General features: G+C 47.8%; 1 protein-coding gene across 8 annotated transcripts in view; it reads right to left on the reverse strand.

Moving 5' to 3' along the window:
* srcin1b (SRC kinase signaling inhibitor 1b) overlaps nt 1–17,226 on the reverse strand; it is a 145,553-nt gene that overhangs the window by 76,068 nt on the left and 52,259 nt on the right. For 3 of the 8 annotated variants that reach the window (XM_026177945.1, XM_026177946.1, XM_026177944.1), the window contains one exon: nt 7,614–7,921. In XM_026177945.1, coding sequence (XP_026033730.1) covers nt 7,614–7,898 — 285 coding nt within the window. In that variant the 5' untranslated portion in view covers nt 7,899–7,921. Of the gene's footprint in view, nt 1–7,613; nt 7,922–8,009; nt 8,017–11,219; nt 11,336–12,525; nt 12,675–17,226 lie in introns of those variants that run through there. The other 5 variants (XM_026177943.1, XM_026177941.1, XM_026177948.1 and 2 more) reach the window with 4 other exon arrangements.

Below are 17,226 nucleotides of genomic sequence, written 5' to 3' on the forward strand. Positions count from 1 at the left end.
TGTCGCTCCTTCTCTCTCCCGCTGCTGCCGCCTCTCACTCAGTACAGCGTGTGCCTCCTTCCAAAGCCCAGGCATTGCCAACCATATGATATCACTCAGTTGCCTTATATGGGGAAACGGTGGGTTGCCATGACGACAGCAGACTCCACCTGTTTCTCCATCTCTCTCTCCCTCTCCCTCGGTCCACCCTGTTTCATCAGTAGAAAGAAGGTGTGGTCTGGGTAAATAAACGCAGCACATGGAGGGGGGTGATGTGAGAAGATCAGTTTCAGCCTGTGTTAAATACAGAGCTGGAATCAGGACAGGTAATCAATCAGTCTGTGCATTAGCCGCCCGCCACAGAGCAAAGAGGAGGAAGGACTCCTCTGCTGTAAACAGGGATGACGCCACAGACTGTAGGAGACATTAATAGCACAGCTGCTCATTGCTCAACAGACAAAGTTCATGAGGTCGGGACTAGAATACATCTGAAAGTATTTGTGATATTTTCAGCAATTCTTTGCTTTAGGTGATAATACATAAATGTGCCTGGGCTAAGAGATAGGCTTGGGCATTTGGGAGGGGCACAGAGGACACGTTCTTATAGGTGAGGTGCTTTGGGCATACCCATCTGGCAAGAGAACCAGGAGCAGACACAGGACAGGCTGGAGAGATTGAGTTTGTTGCCCTGGGAATGCCTCAGTGTCCCAGGACAGCTAGAAGTGGTGGGTGGGGAGAGGGAGGCGTGGCTGTCTCTGCTTAAACTGCTGCCCACGCGATCAGATGGATGGATGTACATACGAATACTAAATAACCCGTTCCACACTAATATTATGATACAGTATGCAGACTGGTTCTTTTTGGAAGATATAAGACTGAAGGGGTATTCTCAACGCAACAATCAACTGAGGAGAAGGAAAATACGGAGCATTTGAAAACAATTCAAACATCTGAAAACAACCCAGCTTACTTGGTTTGGAAAATGGTCAGACGCTGACTCTGAAGTTACAGTAAACCACAGACTGTAGATAAAACAAGGGCATGCTTCTGAGCAATGTTCCCTCTAAGCTGTGTGTGTGCACAATTGCGCACTGCTGGCACTGTCTCTGCGCACAGAAAATCTGTGTTGCGCACAAAAAAAAATCTAACCTGAATTGAAATTAAAATTAAAACTTTAACAATTCTGTTTTGCAGTGTTAGTCAGTGACTGGCTGCTCCCGTATGAGATTAGAACAATGCCACCTTACCCCATAGTCCAGCCAATAATGCGATTCACATTCGTATATACTAGGGGTCGGCAACCCTCGGCACGCGTGCCACAGTTGGTACGCGAAGGGTTACCTGATAGCACGACCATAGCTGGATTGGCCATCGGGCATATTGGGCATTTGCTCGGTGGCCCGGTGACTTTTTTTTCTTTGTAACGATATAAACAATTAAAGGTGGTGGATTGGCCAGATGCTGGTCGGAGTGTAAAAATAACTCAGTTGTTTGGTGGTGGCAGTGCTTCCTCAGATTCAGTAACATTGGCAAGTGGTGGAGGCCAGCAGGATGAGAGAAAGGGGAGGCAGGAGGAGAGACCCGAGGCAGCCGCTGGTCCGAGCGTCAGGTGAACTGAACTTCAGGTAAGAAGTTATGACTGCAGTCTATCTGGGTCAGATATAAACCAAGTTTAGGTTTATTTTCATTGTGCTGACTTTTTCGTACTGCGTACTAGCTAGCATGACAGAGTTTCTATACAGCTGGGTGGGTGCTATGTTACTGATAGTGAACTTTATTTTATTCATAAGGTTAGTTAGTAGAGTTGCCAACCATCCCGTAAAAAGACGGAATCATCTCGTATTCAGAGAAAATATTATGCGTTTCGTGTTGAGGTGAAAAGGAACAGTTTGTCCCGAACTTCAGCTAGAATGGAAAAAGACACAAAGCTGGATTTATTCTGTTGTTACGCTGCAGCTGCCTCTTCTCCTCTCATTCTCTCCTCCTCCCTCTCCTGTTGCTACTTCAATCATGAAACTGATTAATGATCAGCTGATCGGCTTTCCTCTCTTGTTTGTTTATCCCACTTTGCGCCAGAAAGAGGAAACGGTGGATGTGGCGCTAAACAACAGCAGCACGTTTAAGCTTAATCAACTGTTGTTAGAATTTATTTAATATTAATTTCTAGTATCAGCTGATGTTTGCTGGAGCCACAGCTGTAAAAGCTGCTGGTCATGATGTCGGTTTGGATATGTGGTGAGAGGGAAACATGAAGATGAAACCAGGAGATGTCCTTACTGAATCATCAGAGCTGAACAGGTGATGGAGAAACAGGTTTACCTTTTAGGTGACATAAATGAGTTGAAGGGGAGTTATGAACTGTTTCTGAGAGACAAATAACACCAGGATCCTTTTTTTTATGTAGCTGACAGCTGGTAACTGTGCAGGGGCGGATCTAGCAAAGTGCTGCCAGGGGGGCAGGTAGGGAAACAGGGAAAAGGGGGGCACAAGGAAATAGTTTTCTTTCTTATTCTCATTTAAAATGTCTCACTTTTATTAAATAATTATCTGAAGCTTACAACCAAAGTTTTTATCTGATGTAAAATGTATAGAAATCATACATATACCAACAAGACTGTACATCACTGTCACAACAGTGTCTGTTTTCATTCAAAGGCTTTATGGCTTTTCCTATAATACCTGGGGGGCCGGGCCGATTTTTTGTCCCAGTCCAGTCCTGACCAAACTGTTAGACACCATGAGGTGACTGCTGAGTGTTACAGGTGTTACAGCAGTGATACATCTGCTGCTGTCAGGCCTGCAGGTATCAGGCTGTTGTTGTCCTTCATCTCATAGTGGACAGAAATTATTTTTAGGAGTGGCACAAATAATTTGATGCAGAACAGCTGATTGTTCTGTAAATAGTTTGAAATGTTTATTAAAAAACGCCTTGGCTGCATTTTTAGGTAAACAGCTGCAAAAAATGTTGTTTGCATAACTCAGTTACTTTTTTGAAGAAGTAACTATATAATTAATTGCCCAACATTGGTCAATATATACTGTATTTTGCAGAGTTACAGACTCTCTCCCAGACCACAGACTCATAATACAAGTCAGAGCTTTATAAAAAATAAATAAATAAAAAAAAAAGAAAGTTGTGTTTTCAAAATTGGAGTTCAAGTTATTTTTACTTCCAATGGTGTTAACATGCTACACAGGTCATGAACAAGTTTTTTTTTACATTTTCTTTGTAAGTGGGCTAAAGCAGTTAATTAAAAAATAAATGTAAATGCTGTAATTTGATTATTTTAATAAACCATGTATCTTGGATGGATTGGATGCTGGCGTGACCACAGTGCACACGTCTGCTGTTGCTCACAGTGGTCCAAGGGACGCTCAGGGAGTTTGTGTGTTCGCTCAGACACGTGAAAAATTAGAGGGAACATTGCTTCTGAGTCTCAAAAGTCAAGCCCATCCAGAATTACCTTAATAACACATTCTTTCTCATGGCTAGCAGGGCGGTTATCGGTCCGGTTGCAAAAAGTGATCAGACTTTATAGAAGTCTATGGGAAAACTATGAATCTTTGACCTCAGGAAACACTTTTGTTTATGGGCTCAATCACTACTTTCATATCTTCTTGAATAAAACACTAAAGCAGGCGGCGCTTATTGTCCAACAACTTGTGAATATCAAGTTGTTAGCCATTTTTTTGTAATCAGATGAGGATGTTTTATGGTCAGATCCAGCTTTCATCACGCTGTTATATACCAAGTGCCTTCATCCAATGGGAACACTGGATGCAGAGCGATAACAGTCCAAGTTCAGAGACAAAGGAAGCCTATGTAAAGATGTTTGATGGTCAACAACCAGGTTGGTCTTTGCTGTTTTGTTACAACCGCCGGCGTGGCTCATTCACAAACTGGGTTATAGTGTTGGTAGGTGGGATCGTCATTCCCAAACCATCATTTATTAATAAGGAGGGATATTGTTGTGAAGGGATTTTTGTCTTTTCTTTCATTTCTCTCCTGAAGGTTTTTATAAAAACCACAATGTTTTTCCAATTCTAACCGAGTTTTAGTCTCTAAAGCACTAAAAAGAAGTGAAAGAAAAACTAAAATTGGCAAGTGAAAGAAATGCCAAACAACGTGGAAAGTAAATGTTCTGATGGGATGGGAACCTAACAGACAAACCTGCAACTGATGTCACCACCAGCCTGCAAAGCTCCAAATGCAGACTTTGGCCTATATAATAATCCTGTTTGGGGTAAAATGCACCCGTTTGCTGCAGAAAAATAATGTGTTGAAACTGACAGCACTATCTCAGTAATTCCAGAACTCGGTGCAGGAATGTCTTCTGTATAACTAGGACACACTAGAGCCTTTGACAAATCTGCACATTTTTTCCCCATAAGAATGAGGACAGCCTGACCTTAACTTGGGGGTTCAACAAGCACTTTGGATTCTGGCCCTCCTTTATATGTTGGAGCTTTCTTTAAACAACAGCCGGTCAGAGCGACTCGGCTTGCAGTGAGTTGGATGGCATGCTTGCACCCTACCTGGATTTGCCCTCATTTCTCCTGCACAGAAAACCAAAGTTAGGCCAAGTCCAGTTCTGTGACCCTGGAAAAGCCTCTCATGAAACCCAGAGACATTTTAGTCCCTCTGACTTTCTCTCAGGCAACAGATCCAGGTCAGCTCAGCTGACCATTTGTATTAGTCATTCAGGCTTCTTCCTTCACTAATAAGGTACAGCATCACACTGGTTGGCACCAGGATTGAGTACAGAAGGATCTTTTTAAAGTTTACATGACGATGTGTCCTGACAAAGGACTAAATTTATTGGATCTATTGCTTTTATAACTTAGAGAAACCTTGGGTGCTAATAAAGATAAATGCAAAAAAAGTCAAGTTGGAAGTGAAATAAACTGTAGTTCCTCTAATGGCCAGCAGAGGTTTTCTGGAAAACCAAAATAAACCCCAAGTTAAAATTTTCAACTTTACATCCCTAAAAGTATGTTTGGTCTCTATAGATAGTGTACATGTTCCAGCCACCAGGGGTAAAAATCAGAAAACTGATAAATGAATCTATTCATGACACAAATGACACAAATGACCCTACAGACTATGAAAAATGGACATAGCAACGTGACATGACACACTGTAAAGTTGTACATTTTAACATTTTAAGTCTGTCGGGATTGACTCGTTTTTGAAACCAGACTCAAGTGGCCATTAGAGGAACGGCGGTTTTTCTTTATTTTTGTAGCCCCGGCAGGTGCTGTTTGCTCCAGCCCCGCATTTTAGATATGACATCATCTCCTTCTGAGAAAGACTGAAAATAAGCCCCTATGGCTGAATGTTATTCCCTAAAGCCGAACAGAGAAGAGCTGCAGCAGACTATCTGTCACAGGTATCAAATGAGAGCATGCGTTGATGGATGGCAGAGTGAAGCTGAGAATATGAAGCAAAGAAAAAAAAAGACAGAGCAAAGGGAGGGAGGAGATTTGATGAAGGGAGGTGTCTCACATTTTGACATTCGCTCGCTGTCTCACTTCAATTCTTTTCTCCATATTCTATTGCTGACGTTTTTCAGGTAATAACCGCTGAGAAGGTGGCCATTTCTGGCCCAGCGAGCAGGTCGTAAACATGCCTCCACTGCATCCGTGTGTCTAAAGCCACAGAGGCGTCTCGCCACATAATGCTCTTGTTTGGGTTTGCAGGCCCGCTGATGTGCTGCTATTATCTCTCAGGAAGAAAATGTTCACATGTAGAAGCTGACAGCCCTCGGAGAGCACTCTTACCTCCCCCGAGGATGCACCCCCCTCTAGATTTGTATAAAACTGTGGATGTGGCTCTGTGTCATAATCCATACACGATATGAGCTTTTATTGATCAAATTAGGACTTCATAAGGAAACAAGTCCTTACTGGGAGGTTCTAAAACCACTGAATCAGTCCTAGTTCAATCCTAGAAATCTGTTGACCAATTAAAATGTTGCACAGGACCAGAAAACCATCAATAACTTTAACAGATGGTGTATTTTTGTTCCCTATGACCACCAATTATTTTGCTTTTTGTACTGAATTCATTTACTTTTTCTGATCTGTTCGCGTAGGAGCTGGCTACATGGATGAAAGTCACTGTCAAACTAATTTTATTCCAATGTCTTATATATTTCCTTTCATATGATATGGATATGTATGGATATATTTATGATTTGAATTGTGACATGCTGCCCTGTCAGCGATACCGAACACATTTGCTGGGAGCAGAGGCAGAGGATATCATCCTCTTTTCTTTTTGCAGACGATCCTTGCCTCCTGACTTCATCAAACGTGACCTCTAGCTTGCGCTGGGGCGATTTGGAGCAGCCAAGTGTGAAGCACATGGAAAGAGAATTAGCCCCTCTGAGTCTGAGCTGTGATTCTCCACTGGAAAGGGCTGGATTGCCCTCTCCTGCCTGGAGTATCTCTGGTTTACAAGTGAGAAGTGAGTGGAGCGGGACACTGACAGATGTATTTGCACAGCTTCTGCAGTGGTGTGGATGCTGTATCAGTCTGCTGTGGTAATGAGAGGAAGTTGTGAAACACAAACAGCCATGTTCCTGCCCTCGTCTATGGCCACAAGCTGTGCGTGCCAAAAGAGTAGGATCGTGGCAGAAATGAGCTTCCTCCAAAGGCTGTCTGGGCTCTCCCTTAGAGACAGGGTGTGCAGCTCCTTCAGGAGAGGCTCGGAGTAGAGCTGCTACACAAAATCGAAAGGAGCCGGAGGAGGTGGGTTTGAGCATACTAGGTGAAGTATACGGTGTCGATTTAATTAGTCCCCCACCAAGGCAGCAGAGCAAACCTTAACTGACCCTTTGTATAGTTTTATACAGGAGAAGGTAAAAATAAATATCGAATTTCTGTCTTCTGAATTTAAACACACGATCTCTGAGTAAAAACGATTGGTAGATTGGATGGTCGGAGTAAAAAAAAATGGAGTCATGTTTAAGTTGTTGAATTGAGTTGGATTGATAAATGACTTTTATTAAAGTGACAGGGCAGTAAAATCTGGTTTCAGGTGGTTTTTGTTGATTTCAGAATTCTAGTTTTTATTCTTATAATGTGTTTTTTTTTCACGCCTGGTTTATTTTCATTTTAGTTAACTCCAATAACCTCAGCTGTTGTCATCAGTGACAAGACAGAAGCTCACAGTGAAAGCAAAGTGTCTACTGTGACTTAAAAAACCTGCCATTTGAGTTCCCTTCATCATTTTGCGTATGCACGCTGCCTTCTGTAGGTATTCTCGCAGGACTGTTCGCTCGATTTCCTGACAAACTATAAAAGAAACCACATAAACTGCAGCCGACTGATTAGAAACTTCTTTCCGCCTGCTAAGATAAACAGTATGAGTCACGATGAAGGTGGTGTATCCTGCACCAATCGTCCTCAGGAGGATTGATGGAAACAGGAAAATAATCCCACCTTCTATTTTTATGGAAATTGGGAGTGAATGCGAGAGATTTAGCTCATTATAAGTAGAATTAACAAGGATTAAAGTGCCAAGACCACCACTGCTGCAGTTATAATTACTCATGTCACAAAGGGAAGTATTCGTCCGCTCATTGTTTCTTTTTGGTTTGTTCACGTCAGAGCAGAAAGTGTGAAAGTACCTGTCGGCCCGCAGCGGGGGAGCCCTGTGACATGCTGCTGGGGCTGTTGGAGAACTTGTTTTTCTGGAGGTCCATGATGGCGTCTCGCTGACGCTCTATGTCAGCCTTGTGGATGCTGTTCAGGGCCTCCAGGCTCTTGGCGGCCACAGAGTTGTGCCGGCGGTCCAGCGAGGACGACGTGAAGCCCCCGTTGCTGTTGTCGGGGAACCGTCGGGCCCCGCGGCCACCAGTGGCAGCCAGGGTGTGGTAATCCCGGGGGAACTCGGCATCGCCGGCAGAGATCATGGGACCCTTTCTCTTCTCTCGACCTGCAGCCAGAAGATGGAAGGGAGGGGAATTTAAAGAGTGAATGGTGAGACAGTGAAAAATGTCTTTGGTAACAAGATCATGTCTTACGATGAAATCTGAAAACAGTGGCATGATTTTCAGGCTCATGTGCACCAGTACACACGATACCACAGGAAAAGCAGCTGCACGAGAGAGAAACTCACTTGAAATTGGAGTCATTCCATCTCAGTTCATCAACATTTTAAAACATTTCCCACCTGACCATCACAGATTTACCTAAAAAATCATTAGTTCTTGATTAGTTGATAATTAAAGCTAATGGGATTTTAACATTTTGGGGGGAATGACAACAGGAGCCTGAATCTTTGTTTTATTCTGGCCATCTTTCCCAACCAAGTCTGTGATGGTCAGGTGGGAGCCATCGGATGAACTGGCACGGATTCATCCCTTTACACCCGAACAGATATTTGAACTCGGAGGTTAATAGCTGCTTAAAAACAATGCAAAAGATTTAGCAACAAAATAGCAGTCAATATGCATTATGTCCGCTGTGTCATGTGTTGCACGCAACCACCTGTATGTTATCATTCATAAGGTTATTCTTGTCTCGCTTACTGAATTGCATTCATCAAAAATGTGTGGGAAGTTATTGTTTTAGGTCTTAAGATTCTTTCCATCTGTCCCAAACAGCAGATCAGTAAGAACTCCACAAATTTAAGGCCATTTCTGTGTTTAATTGTTATTGCTCATGATTCTTGGAAAGTACACTCTTATGAAAGAGATTTTTGATTTTAATGTAATAAAAATTAAATGTAATAAATGTAATTTGTTATTCCACCATTCGAGCTTTCATTCCATGAGCATTATAAGACTCCAGTAGCATGTACTGTACATGCTGTTTATAGTCAGCTGGTAAAAGAATGGACAGGCAGATGTGCTTTAATCTGCTCATTGGGCTGTGAGTGAATGAGGTGGTTATCTCTGATATCACTGATCCAACTGTCTAAACATGCTGTAGTTAATAGTTTGGACCTTGAGGCTTGTCAGCAGTGAGTGTTAATGTGAGGGCCAACGATGATACTGCAGTAACAGCCATAAAAACTCACTTTGTCCTTCAGCAACCTGCACAGTACACAACAAAACACTCTGTTCTCTCCCCCTATACACACACACACACACACACACACACACACACACACACACACACACACACACACACTGCTGTCGTTCTGTTACACAAACACACCTCAGGCAAAATACCCCGTGTGAAAACAGTGGGAACATCTGTCTATTCCAACAACTGCAACTATCCCAGGAACCCAGAGGCGAAAGAAAAAACTGTCGAACAGCAAAATCTCTCGCTATCACATGACAGCAGCGCTGCCTCACACACGTGTCAAAGTCTGTCAAGGAAACAGTGACATGAATGGGAATGAAGTCTCCGTGCATGGGGAACAGTTTAGTGCCCCCTTGTGACCGCTGACGCATAAAGCACGGCTGGCCTCGTGGAGGTGATCCGTTACAGTCGGCGCGCTGTTTGCATGAGTGAACAGGCTTAGTTTCATTATTTATGCACAAGTTATAAGGAGACACAGAAAGGAAAATAATGTGCAGGGAGAGGATAAGGAACAGGATACACCTGACTTACTAATGTGCTCATTGAGTTTATGACCCGGACCACATGTTTTGAAATATTTGGTAAGAGGATGAAGCAGAAATATTTCACTCTCCTGCACAGTATATAAATAAAAAGGTTCATTTGTGGAAATTGTTTCTAATTTCAACCTTTACTGCAAACCCTGTCAGAGTATTTCATTTTTAGCTTTTGGCTTTGAGGTCTTGGCCTTTTTTTGTGCCAAAGAAAATCATCAATCACATGAAAGAGGATTGAGGGAATATATCTGCTCTGCCACCTTAACAGAGAGCACAGCACTGACAGTCAGGTTTCAGTTATAAAAGTGAAGTTAATCAATAAAAGAATCCACTTGTTGGCAAAATTCTTCAACTGAAAGGCTTCGCTTAGATAGCTGCTGTTCTTCGAGGGCCATACTGCACAACAAAGAGCAGCTGATGATGAAGGGTTGAGGTGGGAGGTTCATCCCCAGGATGGATCCATTGCAGGTTTGTGATGATTTACATTAAAAGAAATAAGTAAAGGAAGCTCTGGGGAATAAATTTGACTTAGTCATGGTCAGAAATAGAGAGATCATCAGTGAAACTTCAGAAATGTCAAAATTCTGCAGTAAAATAGCTGCTCGATGGTTATTTTGACAATTCAAGAAAATTCAAGCTGCTGATGGGATTTTTCTAATGAATGGCATCAGGGTAAACTCTCAGATTTTGGTGCTTGTTTCCACTTTTAAGGGATAGCAGCTCTGTGCTGTGCATGATGAAAGTGTTTAAACCCTCTAAAGAGAGAGAGAGAGGAAGAAAGTAAACAGCAGCAGCACTGCAGGAGGATCTGATAAAACACAGCAAGGACGCTGACCCCGTGGTATTTGAATCAAATACAGAGCTTCAATCTGATCAGAGGTTATCTGTTGAGTTTTCAGCCACATCCCCTGACTTTATTCTGCAGCTAATGGGAGTGGGAGTGATGCATCGAGACACACAGGCACATAATGTACCGGCGGTGGACTACAAACAAACTGTAAATTACAGGCCCTGTAGTGTAGCGTTCGACGGCCGGAGCCTCTGTGCATTATTGATCTGTCCCGTCGGGTCCTCTTATTGACCTGCCGAGCAGCACAGATGCACTAAAGCAAGACTTTTGACTTTATAAACTCAAAGTTAAGAAACTGTCATACAGCTTGAAGCTACAGATGCCCTTGCATGTATAATTTATGCTTATTTTATTAGAAATCCATCTAAAGCTGCATAATGATAGTGCCATGCTGAGTAAACACCACTCAGAAAGTTCCCATGGTGTTCAAAGTTCCACGGTTCTGGAAATGGTCGGGGTCGGGGTGTGCATCACCATGACTCGTCTGCATTCGCGCCTGTGAATCCGAAATGTTGCCAGTCTGTGGATTCAGCCTGGCAACAGAAATATTTGTAGCTGTACTGTCTGAAAGAAAAGCGTCCGAGGTGGTCACAGATGTAATTCTTCAGCAACATACCGGTGTGTATCCATGGCAGGAAAGAAAAGAAGGTTATAAAACAGAGGCAGTGGGGGTGGGGGGATCAGGAGAGACGGAGGGAATGTCGAGACAGGGGCTTGTCACTTTAAATTATGTGAAGCCTTCTGCAAACACAATATGCAGTAAAGGGGGAGGTGGTGGGAGTTTGTATGTGGGGCAAAGAGACGCTGTATCTTACCAGGCTGAGCACTGCTGGTCATCTGCTGCAATACCTGCTGGGATTTACTGTACAGTAACTGTGTTACAGTGATGGTGCAACAACATCTGTCCCACATTTCAGCGTGACTTATTCGGTCCAGCTGTTTGGTGAAAATGTGAACTCGACATGCAAATAAATACACACAATCACAACTGGGAGCTGCCCAGTAAAACCAGTGTTCAGCTGGGGGCAGTGGGCAATAACAGCCGACCCTTTTTCCAGTCATAAGATTCTCTTTTGTCCCAGTTTTGTTCAGTTGTCTTTACTTATAAAATTTGATTTGTTTCCTAAATGAAGAAAAAAGATGTGAAACGATCTGATTGTGTGATTGTCGAGATTAGATTTGTTCCTCTGGAAAGAGTTTCAGTTTGATGACAATTGTGTTACAGAAGCAATCAACTCCAAACTAAGCTTTAATTATTTTTTTTAATTCCTCCAAACTTCAGCCTTTACAGATCAGGCCTGCTATAATATCAGATTTATTTTTTAATCGGAGAACAAAAGCGCAGTGACTCAATCACAAAATGTAGACACACTTGGTAGTCGGTGCTCAGAGTACAACAGTAAAGCTTAACAGCTAAAATTAGTTCAGACCAAGCAGCAACCTCCAGGGCTGAAAGTGAAGCTAGTGCTGCCAAATGTGCAGTTCCTCCAACGGCCATTGGAGGCTCCAAAAATGAGTCTCATGCTAACGTATCCAAACTTACAGCAGAACAAACGTGTTTAGAGCCTGCTGCAAGATACACATTTCACCTCTGTGGAAGGTTCATTCCTTTATGAAAATGATACAGACCCCAAAGTACATTATCCAAACTGTATTTAGAGATCTGGCCCGTTTAGCAGGTGTCCACATGCAGGTAGTTGTAACCCATCGCTGTCTGCTAGGCCTCATCCGCTACTCTGAGTCACTGAACTGCACCTCTCGACTCTCTGCGTGTGTTTATTAATTCATTACTCAGCACTGGCAAGCAGATATGTGTGTCCAAGTCCAAGAGTAAGTCTATAAAGCCAAAGAAATCCAACAGAAGTTACACAAGGAAACAGAGAAAGAACACAAACAGTTGCTGTAACAAAAGACAAAGGGAAGACAACACCATTTATACTCCCACACTGAGGGCTAATCAAAAGAATTAGACACAGCTGGGAGGAAATGAGACACAGGTGCACAATCAATAAAACCACAGGGAGGAAGTAAAACTGGATACAAGACACAGACGGTGTCAGCCGGTGATCGGCTGTGATCAGCTGATCACGGGGCCGGGGTTAAAAGAGAGACGCCACCCACCTGTTCGCCGCTCAGACATCAGTATCCTCGTGTCACGAGCTCCGAAACTCTGCGACATCAGTCTCCGCCTGATCCAGCAACTGTGAGTTACAACCCCTTTCGATCCTTTTTCTCTTCCCGGCTCCGCTCGCTCTCTGTCTGTAACGACCGTTCCGAAGCCACGCTTCGTGCTCAGGTCATTACTAGAATAACTGCGTGTCTGCTCCAAACCCACCGCTAGCCTTCGCCGCGCTTGGGTCTAGCCAGCACGCCACACGGGCACGCCGAATTACTGTGTGCGATCCGCCCGGCCGTGACAGGATGTCTGAGCCGCATGTAGACCCAGCGGAATTCGAACGGCTGAAAGCCGAAGTGTTATATCTCCGCGGTGTGGTGGATCGGATGAGCACAAAGATGGAGTCTCTCACCGAAACTGTCCTCCAGCTTTCCTCTTCCGTCACCTCGCTGCAACGTCAGCCAGCGCCGGTGAGCGCTGAACCCCGGATCGGACTACCCGACAAGTGGAACGGAGTAGACGGCCGGCCTGATGGACTGCTCGCCACCTTAGACATGATGTTTGAATGTCAACCCACTAAATACGTCACTGCCCGTGCAAAAGTGGCGATGCTCACCTCTCTCTTGTCTGGCCAGGCTCAGGAATGGGCCGCGGCTCTCTACAACAATAAGTCTGCAGCGTGTAATGACTATGCTCTGTTTGTGGAGGAGTTAAAAAAGACCTTCGTTCCCCCCAGCAGTGAAGTGGAAGTGGAGTCACAGCTGCTTCATCTACGCCAGGGCAGCCGACCAGTCTGTTACTTCGCCTCCCGATTCCGCACCCTGGCTGCTAAGCTTCAATGGGGAGATGCTTCTCTGCGCTCCATCTTTCTAGAGGGGCTGGCTGATTACATCAGAGACGAGATGGCCGGCCGCGAGGCCCCAAAGACCTTGGATGAGGCCGTGGACCTTGCCCTGAAGATCGACCAACGCGTGATGTCGCGGCCTCGCCATGCCCCTCGGGCCTTAAAACCCTTCCAGCCTCAGCGGACCACGTCGTCGCAACCTCCTCCCCCCTCTGATGGAGCCACGGCTAGCCCAAGCAGCACATCCAGCGAGGAGCCCATGCAGCTGGGTGGACTCCCCAAAGAGGAGAAAGAGAGACGCTGGCGTGAGGGCCTCTGCGCCTACTGTGGATCAGCTCGACACCGCCGTCCCCAGTGCCCGCTACGGCCGGGAAACGACGACGCCAGGTAGACTGCGGGGGTGTCCCACCTGGCCCTTCCCACTCCTCTGATCCCTCTCGTTTTCTGCTACCGGTCACGTTTCACCTGAAACACCAACAGCTCTCGTCCGAAGCCCTCCTGGACACCGGAGCCGCCGAGAACTTCATCGACCAAAAACTAGCCTCTCGGCTCCGCATCCCATTGACTTCCGTCGACCGATTTCTCCCGGTGACCTCAGTAGACGGGCGACCACTCCAACCCTACCCGGTCCAGTTCCAGACCCAGCCAGTCCGCATGTCTGTCGGGGATCATCAGGAGGAGATCCGGTTCCTAGTAGTCTCGGCCCCTTCCTCTCCTCTCATCCTCGGATACCCCTGGTTCCGTCGACATGACCCCCACGTCTCCTGGTCTTCCTGCCAGATCCTGGACTGGGGTCCCCAGTGTTCACGCCGCTGCCTTCTCCTCCGGACTGGACAGGACTCAAAGTCAGAAGAGGCGTCACCCCCGGAGCCCGTCGATCTGAATAGGATCCCTCCGGCTTACCATGACCTGTCCGAGGTCTTCAGTAAGAGGCGAGCCGCCGCTCTCCCTCCTCATCGCTCCTACGACATGGCCATCGAGCTCCTCCCGGGAGCAGTTCCTCCTCGTGGTCGCCTGTTCTCGCTGTCAACCGCAGAGAACAAAGCCATGGAGGAGTACGTCGCTGAGGCTCTCCAACAGGGCTTCATTCGCCCTTCTACCTCCCCTGCAGCTGCGGGGTTCTTCTTTGTAAAGAAGAAAGACGGCGGGCTTCGCCCCTGTATAGACTACCGAGGCTTGAATAAAATCACTGTTAAGAACCGCCATCCTCTTCCTCTGCTATCCACCGCGCTCGATTCCCTCTCCCAGGCCTGCATCTTCACCAAACTAGACCTACGCAGCGCTTACAATTTGGTGCGGATTAGAGAAGGGGACGAATGGAAGACGGCCTTCATCACCCCTAACGGGCACTGGGAGTATCTGGTGATGCCCTTCGGCCTCTGCAACAGCCCTGCTGTCTTCCAACACCTGATCAACGACGTCTTGCGGGACATGCTGGGCCGATGGGTGTTTGCCTATCTGGATGACATCCTGATCTACTCTCGCACCGAAGTAGACCATATTCGCCATGTGCGGGCCGTGCTAAGCAGGCTGCTCGAGTACCAGCTGTTCTGCAAACTGGAAAAGTGTGCCTTCCACCAACGGTCCACTACCTTCCTGGGCTTCACCATCTCCTCCAATGGCCTGACCATGGACCCGCAAAAGCTCCAAGCCGTGACCCAGTGGCCTCAGCCTTCCAGCCTTAAGCAGCTACAGAGCTTCCTGGGCTTTGCCAATTTTTATCGGCGCTTTATCCGCAATTTCAGCACCATTGTCGCGCCACTGACATCCCTCACCAAACCAGCTAACCTGCCCAAGCCCTTCTGCCTCCCCCCTGGTGCGAAACTGGCCTTCCGAGACCTTATTCGTCGGTTTGCTACAGCTCCCGTCCTGCTCCACCCTGATCCTGCCGGAGATTTTGTGGTGGAGGTGGATGCCTCCGATGTTGGCGCTGGCGCCGTCCTCTCTCAACACGGCCCGGATGGAAAACTTCACCCGTGCTGCTACTTTTCAAGGAAGTTCTCCGACACGCAGCGACGGTATGGTGTCGGCGACCGGGAACTCCTGGCCATCAAGTGGGCCTTGGAAGAATGGCGGCATTGGCTCCTGGGAGCGAAAGAACCATTTCTGATCTGGACTGATCACCAGAACCTGATCCATATTCGTTCTGCCAAGCAGCTCAACCCAAGGCAGGCCCGTTGGGCCTTATTCTTCGAACCATACAACTTCCACCTCGCCTACCGCCCTGGCTCCAAGAACACCAAGGCAGACGCCCTCTCCCGGCAGTTCACCCAGGACGACTTCACGTCAGACCCTGGGCCTATCCTACCGTCTCATTGTTTCGCTGCCCCCCTTCGGTGGCCCTTGGAGGACTCTATCCGGGACGCCCTGACCGCCGAACCGCCTCCGCCGGAGACCCCAGCTGGGCGGCTCTATGTGCCATCCCGGTGCCGTCAGGAGGCCTTGCTCTGGGCTCACTCCTCCCCGCTCTCTGGTCACCCAGGGCCCGACAGAACCCTCCAGCTCCTCCGTCGTGCCTTCTGGTGGCCCTCCATGACTCGGGACGTCCGGGACTTCGTTTCCGCCTGTGACACCTGTGCTCGGGCCAAGTCCTCCACCCAGCCACCCGCTGGCGACCTTCACCCTCTCCCGGTGCCGAGACGTCCCTGGTCCCATGTCGGCCTTGACTTTGTTACCGGCCTTCCATCTGTAGACGGTCTTGACACCATCCTCACCTTTGTGGACCGGTTTTCTAAGGCGGTGCACCTGGTCGCCCTGGCCGGCCTCCCCTCCGCCAAACGGACGGCCGAGCTCCTCCTGGACCATGTCGTCCGGCTTCACGGATTCCCCAAGGACATAGTCTCCGATCGGGGGCCACAGTTCACCGCCAGGTTCTGGAAGGCCTTCTGCCGCCTGATCGGAGCGTCTCCCAGTCTCTCGTCCGGCTATCACCCTCAGACCAATGGGCAGGTTGAACGGACCAACCAACAGTTGGGGCGCTTCTTACGGTGCTTCGTCTCCGCCCAACCGTCGCTATGGCCTCGTTACCTGGTGTGGGCTGAGTTGTCTCATAACCTTCACATCTCTTCCGCCACCGGTCTCTCGCCCTTTGAGGTCTGTCATGGATTTCAACCTCCTATCTTCAGCCATCAGGAAGCGGAGGTCGACGTGCCGGCTGCTGAACGGATGGTCCGCCGCTGTCGCCAGGCCTGGATCAAGGCGCGGGCTGCCATTTCCCGGGCCAACGCTCTGTACACCCGGCAGCATCGTCGCCGCCACCGCCCGGGTCACCCCTTCTGGCCGGGGGACCGCGTCTGGCTCTCCTCTAAGCACCTACGGCTGCGCGGCGAGTCCAAGAAGCTCGCTCCCCGGTTCGTCGGCCCGTACGAAGTCACCGCCCGGCTCAACCCCGTGGCTTACCGTCTCCGGCTTCCGCCCGCCATGAAGGTCCATCCGGTTTTCCACGTCTCGCAGCTTAAGCGGCACGTCGCTTCCCCACTGGCGCCCCCCTCCCGGGCCCCGCCCCCGCCCAGGATCGTCGATGGGGGTCCTGTCTACACTGTCCGTCGGATCTTGGACTCCCGTCCCCGGGGCCGGGGGGTCCAGTATTTGGTGGACTGGGCTGGCTACGGCCCTGATGAGCGCTCCTGGGTGCCGTCCCGCTTCATCTTGGATCCTTCCCTCATCTCGGATTTCCGTCGCCGCCGTCCTGGCCCGTCGGGTGCCGGTCCTCGGGGGGGGGTCCTGTCAGCCGGTGATCGGCTGTGATCAGCTGATCACGGGGCCGGGGTTAAAAGAGAGACGCCACCCACCTGTTCGCCGCTCAGACATCAGTATCCTCGTGTCACGAGCTCCGAAACTCTGCGACATCAGTCTCCGCCTG

Source organism: Astatotilapia calliptera, chromosome 8, assembly GCF_900246225.1.
Source record: "Astatotilapia calliptera chromosome 8, fAstCal1.2, whole genome shotgun sequence".
Taxonomy (NCBI): Eukaryota; Metazoa; Chordata; class Actinopteri; order Cichliformes; family Cichlidae; genus Astatotilapia; species Astatotilapia calliptera.